Below are 16,400 nucleotides of genomic sequence, written 5' to 3'. Positions count from 1 at the left end.
CATTCCTGGCTTGCTGTACATGCCAAGTATATCATCTCTTTCTCTGCCACCTACCTACCTGTGCTTTCAAATCACCAAGCACAAGCAGTGAGACAAAGATTCAGACTACTAAAAACTTTCCTCTTACCCTTCTCATTCATGGATGGCTTAGAACGCAATCATAACTTTTACTCAGTGTTCCAGTATCTTTCCTTACATAAACACAGTTGTTTATTTCACCCGCCCTCAAGCCTTCCTTCAAAACCAGATGAGATCACATCACTTTTATACCTTCCAGTCCTGAGCACCCTCCCCTTTCCCATTGGTTTTACTAACATTCAGCTTTCTACACTATCATATACTTCTTTTTTTTGTTCATCGCATTTTGTTACACACACACACACACACACACACACACACACACACAAAGAGTATGGGAGGGATGGGAAACACCCGTTTCACAGCCATTTGGTGATTTTCACACCACACAGATCAGAGGAAATACTGTCTTCATGATCTAACACGGGTAAAATATTGATTGACATGGTAGAGGTTTCTCTACGATTTAAGGTATCCACATTCTCTCGCTCATGGTGTTAAAAAAACTCCACTAGTCATCCTCTGTCTTGATATGGTTTATTGGTATTTCTAGACACTGGAACCTCTAAGGCCGTCAATGCTTGTATAATGACACGATTGCTTTATACATGTACTATTCTATAGCTTGAACATAGCTTGATGATAGCATGGCTCTTCATGTTTCCACAAAACTTGAAAGCGTAGTATATCATTGTTCTGGCTAAAGGGTCGCGCTACTCCCAGCAACCATTACACTTACTAGCTTGCAGGCAAAGCCTTTTGAGTAATCATCAAAATGTTTTCAGTGTTAGAAAACGAAAAAAATATTTGTTCAAGTGATGCAACTGATCAGCTGGTAAGGAAGGTGAAGAGACTTGAGAAGAATATTTAGTCTGATGTCTTTTCTTTTATGTGGAAATTGCCAGAACTTTCACAGCAATTTAGAACTACAACCATATAGTTTATTTATCTAACTAAATTTCATTTATTTATATAATTAAATTTCATTCATTCTTCCACAATAATCATGCGTTTCCTCTATTTGATCAATACTCTTGTAGGAATGCTTTAATCCTTGAGCAATCGGATTATGTTTGAAAAGTTAAGTAATGAGCGTGAAGGGGTGGATTCTTTATATGTGGTATTCTATAGTAATATTTTTTGTTTATTGATGCTAGATATTCCATCTACAAAATGATTCGTCGAATGCGACCTAAAAATTATATTTTTTCTACTCGATTCAGGGACCAAGAGACAGTGTAAACATTGTGGATCAGCTGCAATCAGGCAGCCTGAGTCAAAGGACAGCAGAGAAATTACCTGGTGGGAATCTGAATTCCATGAGTGATGCAGGACGTCTAGATGGAGACGACTTGGAGGGAGAAGGAGAGGCCGGATTATCATTAACCTCCTACGGTCCAGTTTCCTCACCTTTCTACTTCATGTGTCACTATCCAAGACCCGGTGAGCCAACAGGAATCGGGAGAGCTGAAGTGACCATAAAAGTTGAACTGTCAGGAGCAGAGACCAATCCCCCTCTTTACGAACCCCATGCTGTATATCAAGGTTAGAGAACTTTTATATATTTCTGATTTAAGTAATGAAAAACTATTTCTAATATCAACTTTACATTTAACATTTGTAAATCATAACTTAGACCAAGTACAAATAGACGTCAGCAATATTCATTCCAAAATGATGTCATGAATTGATAAGTACATGAACTTTTAAAAGATGATTTAGTTGGAAATTAATGCAGTACCTTATATGATTCTCTCTTACCCAAGAAAACTATTATCAGTTGACACCAGCTTTCCTTGCTGCATGGGAGACATCAGTCTTATACCAAATTCTGTGCCAACCTCTGGCACTGTATGAAATAGTTTTCATGACTGTAACCTTCATTTACCGCGGACTCAGAGTAATAATCGAAATGAAGTTATTATCTATGCTTTCCTCTGCAACGACTTGCTCATTGAATCCTATTGCCAATCATGTAAATGGGGAGGGATGATAGCTGCAAATGGTCATATATTCTTCTTTCCACTGTTATCCCTACATTGAGGGGTCGGTTACCTGATGCGCCTTCGCCACCGCCTTCTATCAGAGGCATCATCCTCCAACAAACTTCTTCTCTCCTTGTCTTCTTTTACTTGCCATCTAATTCTCTGTCTCCCTCTCGATCTTCTTCCTCTAACAGGTTCCTCCCAAACCCTCTTCACTCCCTCCTCGTCATCCATCCTCAACATATGCCCATACAATCTCAATCGTGAATCTCATATCATCTCTATAATCTTTACTAAGCCTGCCCTTCTTCTTATTTCATCATTTTCCAATCGCTCAAGCAGCAATGGTTCCATAATCCACCTCAGCACTCTCATCTCTGTTCTCTCAAGCTTTATGTCCTCTTTTATTCTTAGAGTCCATGTTTCTTATCCATACATTAATACTAGTTGTATCACTGTGCTATAGATCTTGACTTTTAGCTTCATTGGCATTTTCTTATCACATACTACTCCAGCTACCTCTCGCCACTTCCCCTATGGAGCTTTTATCTTACTGTCAACTTCAGCCTCACATCTTCCCTCTTGGCTTAAAGTAGATTCTAAGTATTTAAAATTTTCCGCCTGTTTTATAATTGAGCCTCTTCTTTCATGCATCAACTCCTCTCTAAAGACTCCTGACACTCTCCCACTCTTCTCTGTAGATCCTCCTCATTTTCAGCAGTAATCACCGGATCATCGGCGCACAACAACTCCCACGGCTCTTCATTCCTGATCTCTTCACTCAACACATCCATGTCCAGCAAAAATGGGCTTAATGCTGACCCCTGGTGTAATTCAACCTCTTTTCCTGTAGCTGTTCTACTATGAAGATGGCATCCACTGTCCTTTGTCTCATGAATCCACACTGCTGTTTCCCGATCTTTACAATCTCTCTTAATCTCTCATCTAGTTTCCTCTCTAAAACTTTCAATTGATGTTCTGTTAGTATAATTCCCCTGGAGTTACCACAATCCATGACATCTCCTTCTGGCGGTAATATATATACCATTAGACTATCTCGCAGTCCCTTGGCATGACTTCCTCTTCCCATATAGCTTTCAATAAATCCAACATCCATTTCTCCCCCTCTGTAACTAGTAATTTGATCACTTCAATTTGGAACTCCGATGGACCTGGTGCTTTACCATTCTTCATTTGATTTAATGCTCTCTTCGCTTCTGTCTCTTGTATCTCCATTACTGGTCCCTCCCCCATCTGTGCTTCCTCCTTGTCAGTATTTTACAGTTGTTCAAAATACTCTCTCCATATCCTCTTAATGTATTCATCCCTATACAATATATTTCCATCTCTATCCTTGATGACACCCAATTTATCAAAATCCTGTCTCTGCCTTTTCCTCAAGTTTGAAATCTTATAGATAACTTTTTCTCCTTCTCTTCTTCCTAGTCTTTCAGTCAACTGCTCTGCCGCCCTTCCCATAGCCATACCTACCCTCCTTCTTGCATCTCTTTCCTCTTCTCTGTACAGTTCCTCAGCACCTTGTGCATGCCTTACTTATAGATTACAGATTATAGGTATCATAATGGTGATACGTTTCAGCATCTTAGGAGGGAAATACACATCAAGAAATAGAGTGCTAAGCTTCTCTAAGGAAGTGGAAATAAAACTAGCCTCTCCCTTATCCTCATTTTGTTGACTAATATAGGGAAGGGTTGTGGATTTTTTCCAGAGGACTCATGTCATCATGACACTGCGATGCTTCTTTATTGACATATAAATTTCTGGATTGAAAATAGAAAGAAATCGAAACAATTTATATGGCATCTAAGTCAGTACTTATCCTTGAAAAGGTTATTTTTTAGCAAAAGTACGATTTATATAAAGATACAATATCATAAAATGCAATATTGGAGAACTTCCACTTCTAACGTATCCAGAAGGTGCTCATGTATGGAATATCACAACGATGAATGTGAGAGATATTTGGTCCTGAACAGGTAGATCTCGCAGTTTGCAAAGTTGCATAGCTCCTCGAAGGATAATCCTGAATGAAACTTAGTGGTAAAATCTTCAAGTGTTGAGGGTTGCCAGTCTAGGGTTTGTGGATCCCAGACAATTTTCAAGGTTTAATAATCCTGGGATATTTTTGCACATCCCGGGATATCCCGGGATAAGGTTAAGTACAAAAATAGGAAAAATTTGACTGCAGGATTGTTGTGGACTTGTTGCTCTGTATATATATATATATATATATATATATATATATATATATATATATATATATATATATATATATGTATGTATATATATGGAACTTCTTCGCGTGATTAACATCCCAAATATGCAAAATAAAGCACTAGGTAAACAGTAATACTACGTTTCCACATGATAAAGAAGGCATATGTTCCTCTTGAATATTTGTACATGATTATTTTGTCACGGTTTTATGGCCCTATACTCTATAAATTTAGCTACTGCGATAACTGGAACAGACGCTTTATATTCCCTCCACAGATTTATTTGACAGGCCTTATCTTGCAGTGTTGCAACTTGCAGTTTTGCAACCAGCAAGATGCTGTCAATGGAAAAATACAATTCACTGAAAATATCTAATATTTTATATAAATATCAAAACAGTAACATAATCTAGGCCTCTATTATTATTATCATTCAGATGATGACGATGACGTACAGTATATATATATATATATATATATATATATATATATATATATATATATATATATATATCTATATATTAGATATATAGATATAGATATATATATATATATATATATATATATATATATATATATATATATATATAGATATATAGATATATATATATATATATATATATATATATAGTATCTATATATATATATATGTATATATATATCTATATATATACTATATATATATATATATATATATATATATATATATATATATATATATATATATATATATATAGATATCTATATATCTATATATATATATATAGATATATATATATATATATATATATATATATATATATATATATATATATATATATATATCTATATATATATATAGATATATAGATATATAGATATCTATATATATATATATATAATATATATATATATATATATATATATATATATATAATAACAAGACGACAATTATCTTGTTGGTAGTGATAGGCCAGAGTGGCAGGCAGCTGGTAGTTGGCAATACTTTCTCTCTCTCTCTCTCTCTCTCTCTCTCTCTCTCTCTCTCTCTCTCCTCTCTCTCTCCATTATCTAGGTCATCAATCAGAGTCGTGAATTTACAAAAAAATATGCATTTATTTAAAAGCAAAGTATTAATGAATAACTCAGATTCTTAACAGAATGAATAAATGGAATGTTAATTCAAAGTCCAAAATACTCAGATAACCCTCGGTAATCTAACAGTCTACACAGTAATTAGTCAACACCATTTCTCCAATGAATAATCCCACTCTTCTCCAGAAAATAGTTCCCTCTACCAGAAACACCTGTTAGGAGACAGGAGAACACTCTGATAAGCCCAAGAACATAATCAAAAGATCACAGAAACAGGTTATCTCTGAAGTAAATATTCAAATACAATCTAGCCACACTTTGGCCAAAACAGATATAATAACACTCACCCATTCCAGCACAATTTCACTTTCACCAAACAGAAACACGTTGGCAGAGCCATCCCTCCTCTGGCCTTCTATTCCTTCCCGTAAACCCCTCCCCAGTCGCTTCAATGATAAGTCTATATTTCCTTAATATGTAGGAAAGAGGCTCACACTTACACACAAACTCACACCCATTGTTCACAGCCCAGAAACCACTTATATCCAGTTTCAAAGGCACCTTCGACAAACGCCCATAGTGACAGACGAGCGTTGACCTGCCTAGGTAAGGATTTTAATGTCACACCACCTCAAGAAAAAGACATATCAGCATTCCTAAGCTGTCGCTCGGACACTCAGTCTCTAGGGAAGTTAACAAGGTAATGTCTATCACACATTATCTCCTGCATATGGGCTATAATAACAATGGAAAATGTCTCCTCATCTTGAACTTTCACACGCTCCCATGCATGTGATTGGTCTGCTGCTGTACAGACACGTGAAACACGCTGTAGAAAGGCGAAACATCTCCCTGCGGAAGATAACTGATGACTCCCGTAGTCCAAAAGCGCTGTAGAAGTCCATAGACTCGTAGAAACTCTTGTATGTGGGCAAACAACAGCAACATCTCTGCAACGGTTGGTGGGCGTCTTGCTAGCGTTGGGGACGATGTTTATGGTGTTTCAGTGTGTCAGTCACGTCATCGGTCAATTAAAGAAGAATTAACCCCAGACATACTTCTGTTAAATAATGACCTCAAAAATTCCCAAAAATACTAACTGAACGTCTCCCCAATTAACCCCATTTAATATGACCACTGAACTACAACTCGTGAAGGAACTCCATAGGATCACTAAATCACAAATCATTATCATAACCCCGCAAAGAAAACATTAAATTCTCCAACAATATAAAAAAAAAAACTTCGCCAAAGTCACACATCAGCACACACTCCAGAACTCAGACTCACAGAAACTCTACGGACTTCTGTCATCACATTTCAAACTCACAAATTCTCACAAGTAAAAAAAAAAGTAATGAGCCCGTAACAAACCCAACCCAAGTTATCACTGAAAAATGTTCTCTCAAGCTCTGATATTTCAGTAACCCACAAAATCAGTAAGAACTCTTTACTGTCTAACAGCAAAAACCCTTTTACTGCTTATATAACTAATCTCAACGAGACGTAATATCAAAACGCCCACTTATGCAATTCACACACCCCAACAAATCATATCTCCCGTCCAAAAATAGAAATGCTATTTAAAGCTCAACCCCAATTACATCTCTCGTAGGAAAAGGAAAAAAAATAAAAAAAGGATAACAACAATAATAACTGAACTTTCCCCATCACACAATACACATGATATACATAACTTAACTTCTCCCCATAAATGTGATATGTATCGTTACGGAATTTTGCCACCGCAACTTTTTCATCTATCGGACACGGCCGGAAACAATCCCCTTACGTAGATGCATCTCCGTGAAATGCCCAAATCAGCATCTCTCAGAATAGTGCAAAACAATGAGTAATCAACACTAGAGGAAGAAGAGTCAGCACCGACTCATCACAGTATTATCAGCAAAAATCCTCCTGTGAACACTTTAGGTGCTCGAACTGCAGTATAGAAATGTCTAGTCAGACTTGCAACTTCGGAAATCCATGATTCTAAAAAAAAAGTTGTATACTGACATTATATCAGCACATTACATAAAAAATTATCTCCAGGAAATCACAAATGTACTCAAAAATTGTCCTCAAAGACATAACTCTCCCAAATGATACTGCCCCAAAATCATATAAATAATTATCACCTATTCGGGATAAAAACTACGGTAAACTCACAATTCAGCAATTCAGCAATTATATGCTGCCAAAAATAACCCACTGGTGAATATAAAAAATGCAACATCTCCATAGAACCACAATGCAGTAATGCCACTCGCCTCCCATTAGCCACGAAACCAAAAGAACCACAGAACCCCTCTCTTGGCTTGTAAAACCCTAGAAATTCAACTCCAAAAATCATAACCACAAAAAAAAAAAAGTCACCACCAAAAATAATGCCACCCACATATTAATAATAACACCACTCCGGTGATAAAAATATTTCCCTCCATTTATTATAACCCCACATCACTATATTCCCTCTATCTCACCAATAATCACATGTGGAATAAAACAAGACTCCAAAAAAGATTATTACACTCCAAGCAGGATAATCAAAAATGAAACTCCATCTCCAAAAAAATGCACTCAAAGCATCTAGCTGATACACTCGAAAATATTGCCCCATATCTCTTCATAAAGGTTTCTATTTGCAACAAAAATGGCTGCAAAAATAATTGAACTAAACATAGATCTCACCACGATAGGCGTAAACTATGGAATATCTCTAAAAAAATAAAAAATATCAAATGGCCAAAATATTATATCTCCCCTTATATCTCCAATTATATCTCCAATTCTCCAGTAAAATAACCCCAAGAAGCCTCTCTATGGAGCTCAAAGTTACACTCTGTTTAGCATAACTGCTGAGAAAGGCAAAAACTTGGCAAATAAAATTGCCCAGGAAATTCTAGAAAAAATCATAAGTGTGCCATAACTTATTATAACAAAATTCCAATTCAAAGTGTCTAAGCAGACTTCCCCATAGGCCACTAGAAACTTAACCAAGTTTCCTATCTCTGGCAAAGTTGCAACAAACACAATTGTGCAAGAGGCCAACAATTTCTGGAACACAAATATCCAGAAAAAAAAAGATGTAGTGCCATTATGTAGAGATTCAAAAATGCAAAAATTCTCCCATAAATCTCTCTGCAGCATCAAACAGCTGAAATTATAAATGCATTCCCGAACAATGACTCTAAGTCACGAATTGAGATATTAAAAATCTACACAAACTGGAGAGAAAAATAAATTCAAATTCGCCCATGATAAAAAAAACTTACGTCAGCGATGGCTAACGTCTAAAAAGGGGAAAGAAAAACTCAATGGCACTGATAACTATTCCCGTAACACCTGTAACATCTGTGACTTCAAGCTGAACTCATTAAAAAAAAGGAAAACAAAAAATGTGTTGTTAGTTCCTCCCATTTTCACAAAAAAACATCACCACCCTTAATATCATTACAACACCCATGTTAGTATAAAAAAAAATAACACCAATATCAGTATTATCAGTATCAGAATTCGCCAGTATCAGTAGTATCACCAAATATTAGTACTCGCCCATTCAGAATCACCAACTATCAGTATCATCAAATTCACCAAAATTCACCAGAAATTGACATCACCACCCATAAAATCATTGGCACATTCCCCAAAAATTATTACCATGAAGTCTGACAGAATCCCCCCAAAATATCTCAAGTAATGATAATAATCCTCCATAATAGTTCTCCTTAAAATAATCCGCTGTGATAATAATTCTCTGTAATAATTCTCCCGTAAATATCTCCAGTAAGGGCATTAATATTGCCATTCCCCAGTATTTATCACGATTGCCACACCCCATAACTCCAAAATAATTACCACTCACCACCAGGTATAACACCAATCATCACCAGTCATCACCAATGGCATATCACCAATTGACATCACTAGGTACAACACCAATCATCACCAATCACCACCATTTTAAAGTAATCTCCACATCTCAAACAAATCTCCATTATAAAATAATCTCTGTATCTCCAATTATAATTATGCCCTCTATCATTGCGTAAAAGCATTCTCCAAAGCATAAGGAAAACTTGCACCACATTCATATGCATTTCATTTCCATTTTCTCTTCACTCAAGAGAAAGACAAAAATCTTTCTAAAAGAAACCCTACGGGCATGTCATATCATCACCCGTGGTTATCAGCTGATATGACGGCATTGAAACTGTCCTATCAAGCCAAACTCGCCCCCATTACCCCGACACACACACAAAAAAAAAGAAGTTCACCCCCCACTAAAAAAAAAAAAAAGAGCTTCACCCTCCCTCTGAGCTGTACCAGTACCCCATGTATCAGGGTTAGAACATTCCCCTTAACCTACTAAGTCCCTCTTAGGCGCTATCCTTGGTCGCTCAGTAAAAATTACGCTGAGGCAAAATCTATGCATCCCAAGCACAGTGTTGCATGTATGAAAACCATTCATATACACACGTATGTATTAAAACAAAGACGAATGCGTCTCTTCTAAACATGTGCTAAGATAAAACTTATCATGTTCTGCTACTTTGAGGGAAATATATGGTAATCTGAACTGCCTCTTCAAAATTGTTCAAACACAAAGTTAAAAAAAACACCAGGGCCTCAAAAAAACCACCAGGCCTCGAAAAAAAACACTGTAACACTTACGCCGTCAATGGAGAAGACCATCCCGGAATCTGCGCAATTACAAACATGCGAATACACACACATATCTGAACTACTCGGTATTACGAGCGAGAAAACACTTGGCAACGTGCACTCAGAAGTCTCACTGATCAACCAACACCCTCGAGGTATCTCACCATGGGCAGAAAATGCTGACCCATAATAAAAAAAATTTATTCTCAGTACCAGAGTCCACAGATGAATAATTCTCATCCCCTGTCACTTACCAACTGAAATCTAACATATTCCCAGCAAACCAGACTCTCTGAAAAACGCATCTTATAGCTGCTATTAATCTCACAAAAGGCTTTTACCATTCAAACACCAGCTGCCACCACTAATAACGAGACAACAATTATCTCGTTATTCATTTTGGTAGCGATAGGCCAGAGCAGCAGGCGGCTGGTAGTTGGCAATACTTTCTCTCTCTCTCTCTCTCTCCCTCTCTCTCGAGATACTGGCAACAGATCTCTCTCTCTCTCTCTCTCCATTATCTAGGTCATCAAATCAGAGTCGTGAATTACAAAAATATGCATTTATTTGAAAGCAAAGTATTAACTGAATAACTCAGATTCTTAACAGAATGATTAAATGGAATGTTAACTCAAAGTCCAAATAACTCAGATAACCCTTGGTAAATCGGAACAGTCTACACAGTAATTAGTCAACATCATTTCTCCAATGAATAATCCCACTCTTCTCCAGAAAATAGTTCCCTCTACCAGAAACACCTGTTAGGAGACAGGAGAACACTCTGATAAGCCCAAGAACATAATCAGAAGATCACATAAACAGGTTATCTCTGAAGTAAATATTCAAATACAATCTAGCCACACTTTGGCCAAAACAGATATAATAACACTCACCCATTCCAGCACAATTTCACTTTCACCAAACAGAATCACGTTGGCAGAGCCATCCCGGCTCTGCCTTTCTTCGCTCCCCATAACAGTCTCTTCATGATAAGTCTACACTTCCTTAATATGTAGGAAAGAGGCTCACACTTTCACACAAACTCACACCCATTGTTCACGCCCAGAAAACCACTATATCCAGTTTCAAAGGCACCTTTGACAAACGCCCATAGTGACAGACGAGCGTGTGTGTGTGTGTGTGTGTGTGTGTGTGTGTGTATATATATATATATATATATATATATATATATATATATATATATATATATATACACACACACACACACACACATATATATATATATATATATATATATATATATATTATATATATATATTATATATATATATATATATATATATGGATATGGGAAGCGTTGCTATCAACCAACATACAACTTGTCCATTTATTAAACATGCTGACGTTTCGAGGACATAGCCTCATTTCAAAGCTGAAAACCGTAATTATATATATAAAATATTACAAAGACTTAAGAATTAAGAAATTTACAACTTAAAAAATATTTACACTTTAAAAAAGAATAAAAAAAAATAAAATGCAACAGACAGAATGAAAGAAATAGACCGCTACCTTTCAGGACGGGAACCAAGGACCTAATGACATAAAAAACAGAGACAGGGGCACACTCAAGACAGGTACAGTGTTGTGGAGGTAGTTTGATTGTTTAAAGAAGGAACAAGCTTCTTAATATATAACGATTCGGTTATTGCTAATTGATGAGGTGAGGTGGCTCTGGAGAGAATTTTAAAATGCTTATATTCAATATGTTGTTTACATTTTTCGGCATGATCACGTACATTAGAAAATTCAGGATTAGTTCATTTATTGCCTGTTCTGTAACTAACTCCCCGATGACAATCAATTCGGCCTTTAGTAGGCGACGAGAAGCCCCCACATATTTCCCCACCTTACAATTGGGGTAAGTATATAATAAAACGACATTGGAAGTCATCAAGGAGCTTAGTTTGTCTTTATGTTTAAAAAGAGAAGCAATGGTTAACGGGTTCTTTGGTGTGAATAAGGTCATTTAACTGAACATAAAAGGACTTATCATGAATAAAAGGAATACTGAAGTAAAATGTCAACTTGGGTACAGTAGGAATATTCTATAGGAACAAACTTACGATTAAGAAAATTATACAATTGTTTAAAAAAAAGCTTGGATGGGTAGCAATTTTCTAAAAAATACTTTTGGAGAAATGAGATTTCTTGGTGGAAACCAGACCAAGTGGAGGATAAAGTATAGGCCCTGTGGAAGAGAGTACTTAAGGAGTTTAGTTTGAAATTAAAATGACAGCTGCTATAAAATTTGTATCTAAGCAGTAAATGTTTGTTTTCTAAAAATAGAAGTGCAGAAGCCCTGCTCGTTACGGGACACAGTATATCCAAAAATGCAAGTTTATTGTTTTCTTCGTAATTGATCGTGAACTTAATGTGGGATGGGCTACATTGGCGTATTCAAGAAACTGATCGGCTTGCTCTTTATTTCTAAAAAGTAAGAAGGTGTCGTCTACGTATCGTTTGTAAAATAACGGCAGAAAAGAGAGGGGACAGTTGTCCAGCAACTGTTCCTCTAGATGGCACATAAAGATGTTAGAAAAAATTGGGCCAAGAGGACTGCCCATGGCCATACCTTCAACCATGAAAGGGTTTTTGGATCTCTCCTTCCTCCAATGTTTAGGCTGCTTTTCAGGTTTTAAGCAAACCTGTTGACGATACGTTCGGTCTCTTTAAAAGTGAATATGAAGCTGGCCCCTTCGTAGAATATGCCAATACAATACACCGGAGCATACGTTTACTATCGAGAAAGAGGTGAACGAGTTTACCATTCCTGGATGTTCTAGTTTTCAGACAATATGACAGTTTTAATACCACGATTTTTAGGAAGAAAACTTTTACTGGACTTGGTACCAACTTTTAGAGCTCATGTTTTGCTAATTTTAAATCCAACTCCGTTTCTACCCTTCTCCTCACAGCACTAGTCCTTGCGTCGAATTAGAGCGTTTTCCATTAAGAAATACTATTTTTGATTAACTATTTTAATAATGACTTTTCTTGCAAAGCTGGTGTAAAGAAATTATGTAAACTTCTACACAAACATTTAATTACAAACCAAAAGTTTAAACTGTCCCAAAAAGGAAGTTTTACGCGAGCTTTCCATTTACTGTGACCTCAACTTTCACAAAAAGTTTATAGAAATTATTCAGGAACATTTTTATGCCATTGATGTTAATTTAATTCCTAAGAACCGTTTCACCATCGGTTCACTCTATAAATCCAAGGAGCGATTATCACTTTATATGTCTTCTGGTGTTGTTTATAAGTATACTTGCCCTGAATGTCAAACAGAGACCTACAAGCAAACTCCTCAAGGTGCGTATCGGTTCTCATCATGGCGTAGGCTTCCACATTGGTTGCAGAATTTCAAAACCAGAACATTCCAGTATTAGAAATCAGTCCGAAATTAGTAAGACACATATCGATGATAAAGACCTCTGCATTATAGGCCATACTACCAATCCTCAAGACCTTGTTATTCTGGAATCACTTTTTATTAAACAACTTGTTCCGTCGTTAAACAACATACGTCCTCCCCTCTTTATTTGTCTTGACTTGTATTGTTCATTTATGTTTACATTAGTTTATCGCTGTCACTCCCCCAGGTCGGTCCTTAATCTTGTGTTCTGTAACTCTGTTCACTGCTATTTTAATTTTCTGTGTAATGTATTTTGTGTTACCTTTCATTTTAATGTTGTGTATATTTCTAAAATTTTGTAAGTATAGTTTTCAGCTTTTTCAATTCTTGACTTTTAGTTTTGGTTTTTACACCTTTGCAAGGAATTTTATTTTTCATTTTAACAGCCCAGGTGATGCAATTAAATGGACGCAATTACGAAACGCTGGAATAAAGACAGCTTGTACATCTGCGTGCGTCCTCTTCCCTTTAATGATGATTAGTAATGTGGATTGACTCCTGACTCCTTACTTAAGCTATATATATATATATATATATGATATATATATATATATATATATATATATATATATATATATATATATATATCAGTAGATTAAATTGTAAAAGCAGACCGATAAATTGTGATATACATCATAAATGCCTTTCTTACGACATCAGTATAACCAAAAATCAAAACGGTAAGGTCACTTTAAAAACTATTAAAATGAAAGAGGGACTCTATTCACACTGACAAAGATCTTTTATTGCGTCTGTTCAAGTGCTTGATTAAATTGCTTTTGAAGGAACACTACCTCGGATTCAGATAAAACGACATGATCAGTCTCAAAGTAAAATGCCTTTTTTTAAGATTGTGAAAAAAAATTCCGCGAATATGAAGTGATATTTTAAATAAATCTAGCTTCTTGTCGGATGACATCCGTTTCACTAATCAGATCAGTATTGGTTTTTCTTTATCATCGCTGATGATCATTAATATTATAGTCATCCTAGTACCACATCTTTGGAGACAGTCGTGAGTCCTTATGGAGTCTGCTGAATAGGACAGAAGCGACTGCTTCTTTTGTCCGCTACAGTTGATAGGTTTCTGGAGCATATCTCTAACAATAAGCATTTTCTGCAAAATCGTCGTGGTTACTTTGCAGCGCAACAGTGTGACAGAAATGATTTTTCAAACGTTAGGTCAGTATTTCGTGGTTTCCATTTACCTTTTTATTTGTTCTTTACTTGATCATTGATTCTCAAGGACGCACTTTGGGATGCATGGGCAAAACGCCTATATTTCTACTAAAGGCTCTTTTCATGTTTTCAGTTCTGGTGACCTCCAGTGTGCCTCTGGACGGGTTCATGCTGACGGGGATCCACGCCCTCACCAAGACGCTTTCCGAGAGCAGCCATATCAACATGCCTGCTTCTCTGCATGTGAGTGAGATTGATTATTATTTAACCTTTTTTTCTGTTCACTGGAGCTATGAACGTCTACTGTCTCAGCTAAAATACGATAATTTTTCCTGGTATTTGCAATTCTAACGAAAGGCAAAGCGGAAACGAACTCATCATGCGACATGCTAGTTTCTCACAAAACAAATTGTACGGTGGCAAGGCTATCCGAGGCATTTTCAAGATCTCTGGTTAATTACAGTGACAACGCAATGATTCTTGATCAAAGTGTGATGACACTACTTGATTAAAGATATAAGGCTCTTTCACATTTTATGAAAAAAACCCTGATATTTGAACTTTTTTCCTGCTTATGTATCGATCCGAATCGAGAGAAATATGTGCACAATGAGAGAGTATTCTAGCTTATTACACGTAAATGCTGCCGGGCTGTCACGCACGGACCTTGATTAAGGTATACTGAAGCTCTGTCCTATTTCTTGTTACTTTCATTGATTACCCGGTTACTGCTCTCAAATATTTTATCCCGCAAACTTATTGCTGTAAGACCCGACAGATGATATTGAGATACCGCAAAGTTTATTGTATGAGGTCACAGTCATCCGTAGATCATATTCAAGAATATCAAGAACCCTATGTTTTTGAGGAGACAGCAATTCACCTAACAAAAAATTAACATAAATACTAGTGTCAGACGCTCTAGAATTTATCCAGCAATCAACCTCTGCTTGTGAATGAGTTTACAGATTAGACAAAGTCAGTAAATAAATATATATATATATATATATATATATATATATATATATATATATATAATATATATATATATATATATATATACAGTAGTACCTCGAGATACGAAATTAATCCGTTCAGAGGCGCCCTTCGTATCATGAGGTTTTCCGTATCTTGGACCACATTTTACATGTAACAAAATGGCTAATCCGTTCCAAGCCCTCCAAAAACACCCCAGTAATTTCATAATAAGCTAAAGTGGCCTTTAAACAATGAAATACTACAACAATTTGGACCATTCAATACCTAAATTAATAACAAAATGCAAAATAACCTGTAGATAAAGTGTATTAGTGTACAAGGTATACAAGAAATACTGTACGTAAAATGTGGAAGCTTACCTTTCGAGTGAGGCTATCTTCGAAAGTGGCGGCAGAGAGGAGGACGACAAACGATTGCACTTTATGAAAAGCGGCTAGAACATCCTTAATTTCTGCCGTTTTTTTTCTTTTTTGATTTTTAACTTTTTTTTTTATTTACATAGATTTTTTTTTTTTTTTTTTTTTTTTTTTTTTTTTTTTTTTTTTTTTTTACAGAATTTCACTTCATCACCACTTTATTTCAACTTTCTGTTTTTTATCCCTTGGTTCTTCCTTTTTGCTTACAACTTTGTTTTTTATCACTTGGTTCTTCCTTTTTGCTTACTCCTGCTAATGCTAAAGGCCTCTTTAAAAAATAACGATCCAAGGAAGATTGCTTCTGCCTAATTTTTTACAATGTTCCTGA

At 36.0% G+C, this 16,400-nt stretch overlaps 1 protein-coding gene across 1 annotated transcript in view; it reads left to right on the top strand.

The window, feature by feature from the left end:
• Positions 1–16,400, top strand: part of LOC135223343 (reelin-like) — a 484,942-nt gene that overhangs the window by 14,886 nt on the left and 453,656 nt on the right. Inside the window, 2 exon segments of the mRNA XM_064261806.1 lie at positions 1,302–1,623; positions 14,791–14,900. Coding sequence (XP_064117876.1) covers positions 1,302–1,623; positions 14,791–14,900 — 432 coding nt within the window.

Source organism: Macrobrachium nipponense, chromosome 8 (assembly GCF_015104395.2).
Source record: "Macrobrachium nipponense isolate FS-2020 chromosome 8, ASM1510439v2, whole genome shotgun sequence".
In the NCBI taxonomy this organism is placed as follows: domain Eukaryota; kingdom Metazoa; phylum Arthropoda; class Malacostraca; order Decapoda; family Palaemonidae; genus Macrobrachium; species Macrobrachium nipponense.
The sequence above is the reverse complement of the archived record's forward strand: the minus strand, read 5'-3'. Positions and strand labels throughout refer to the sequence as shown.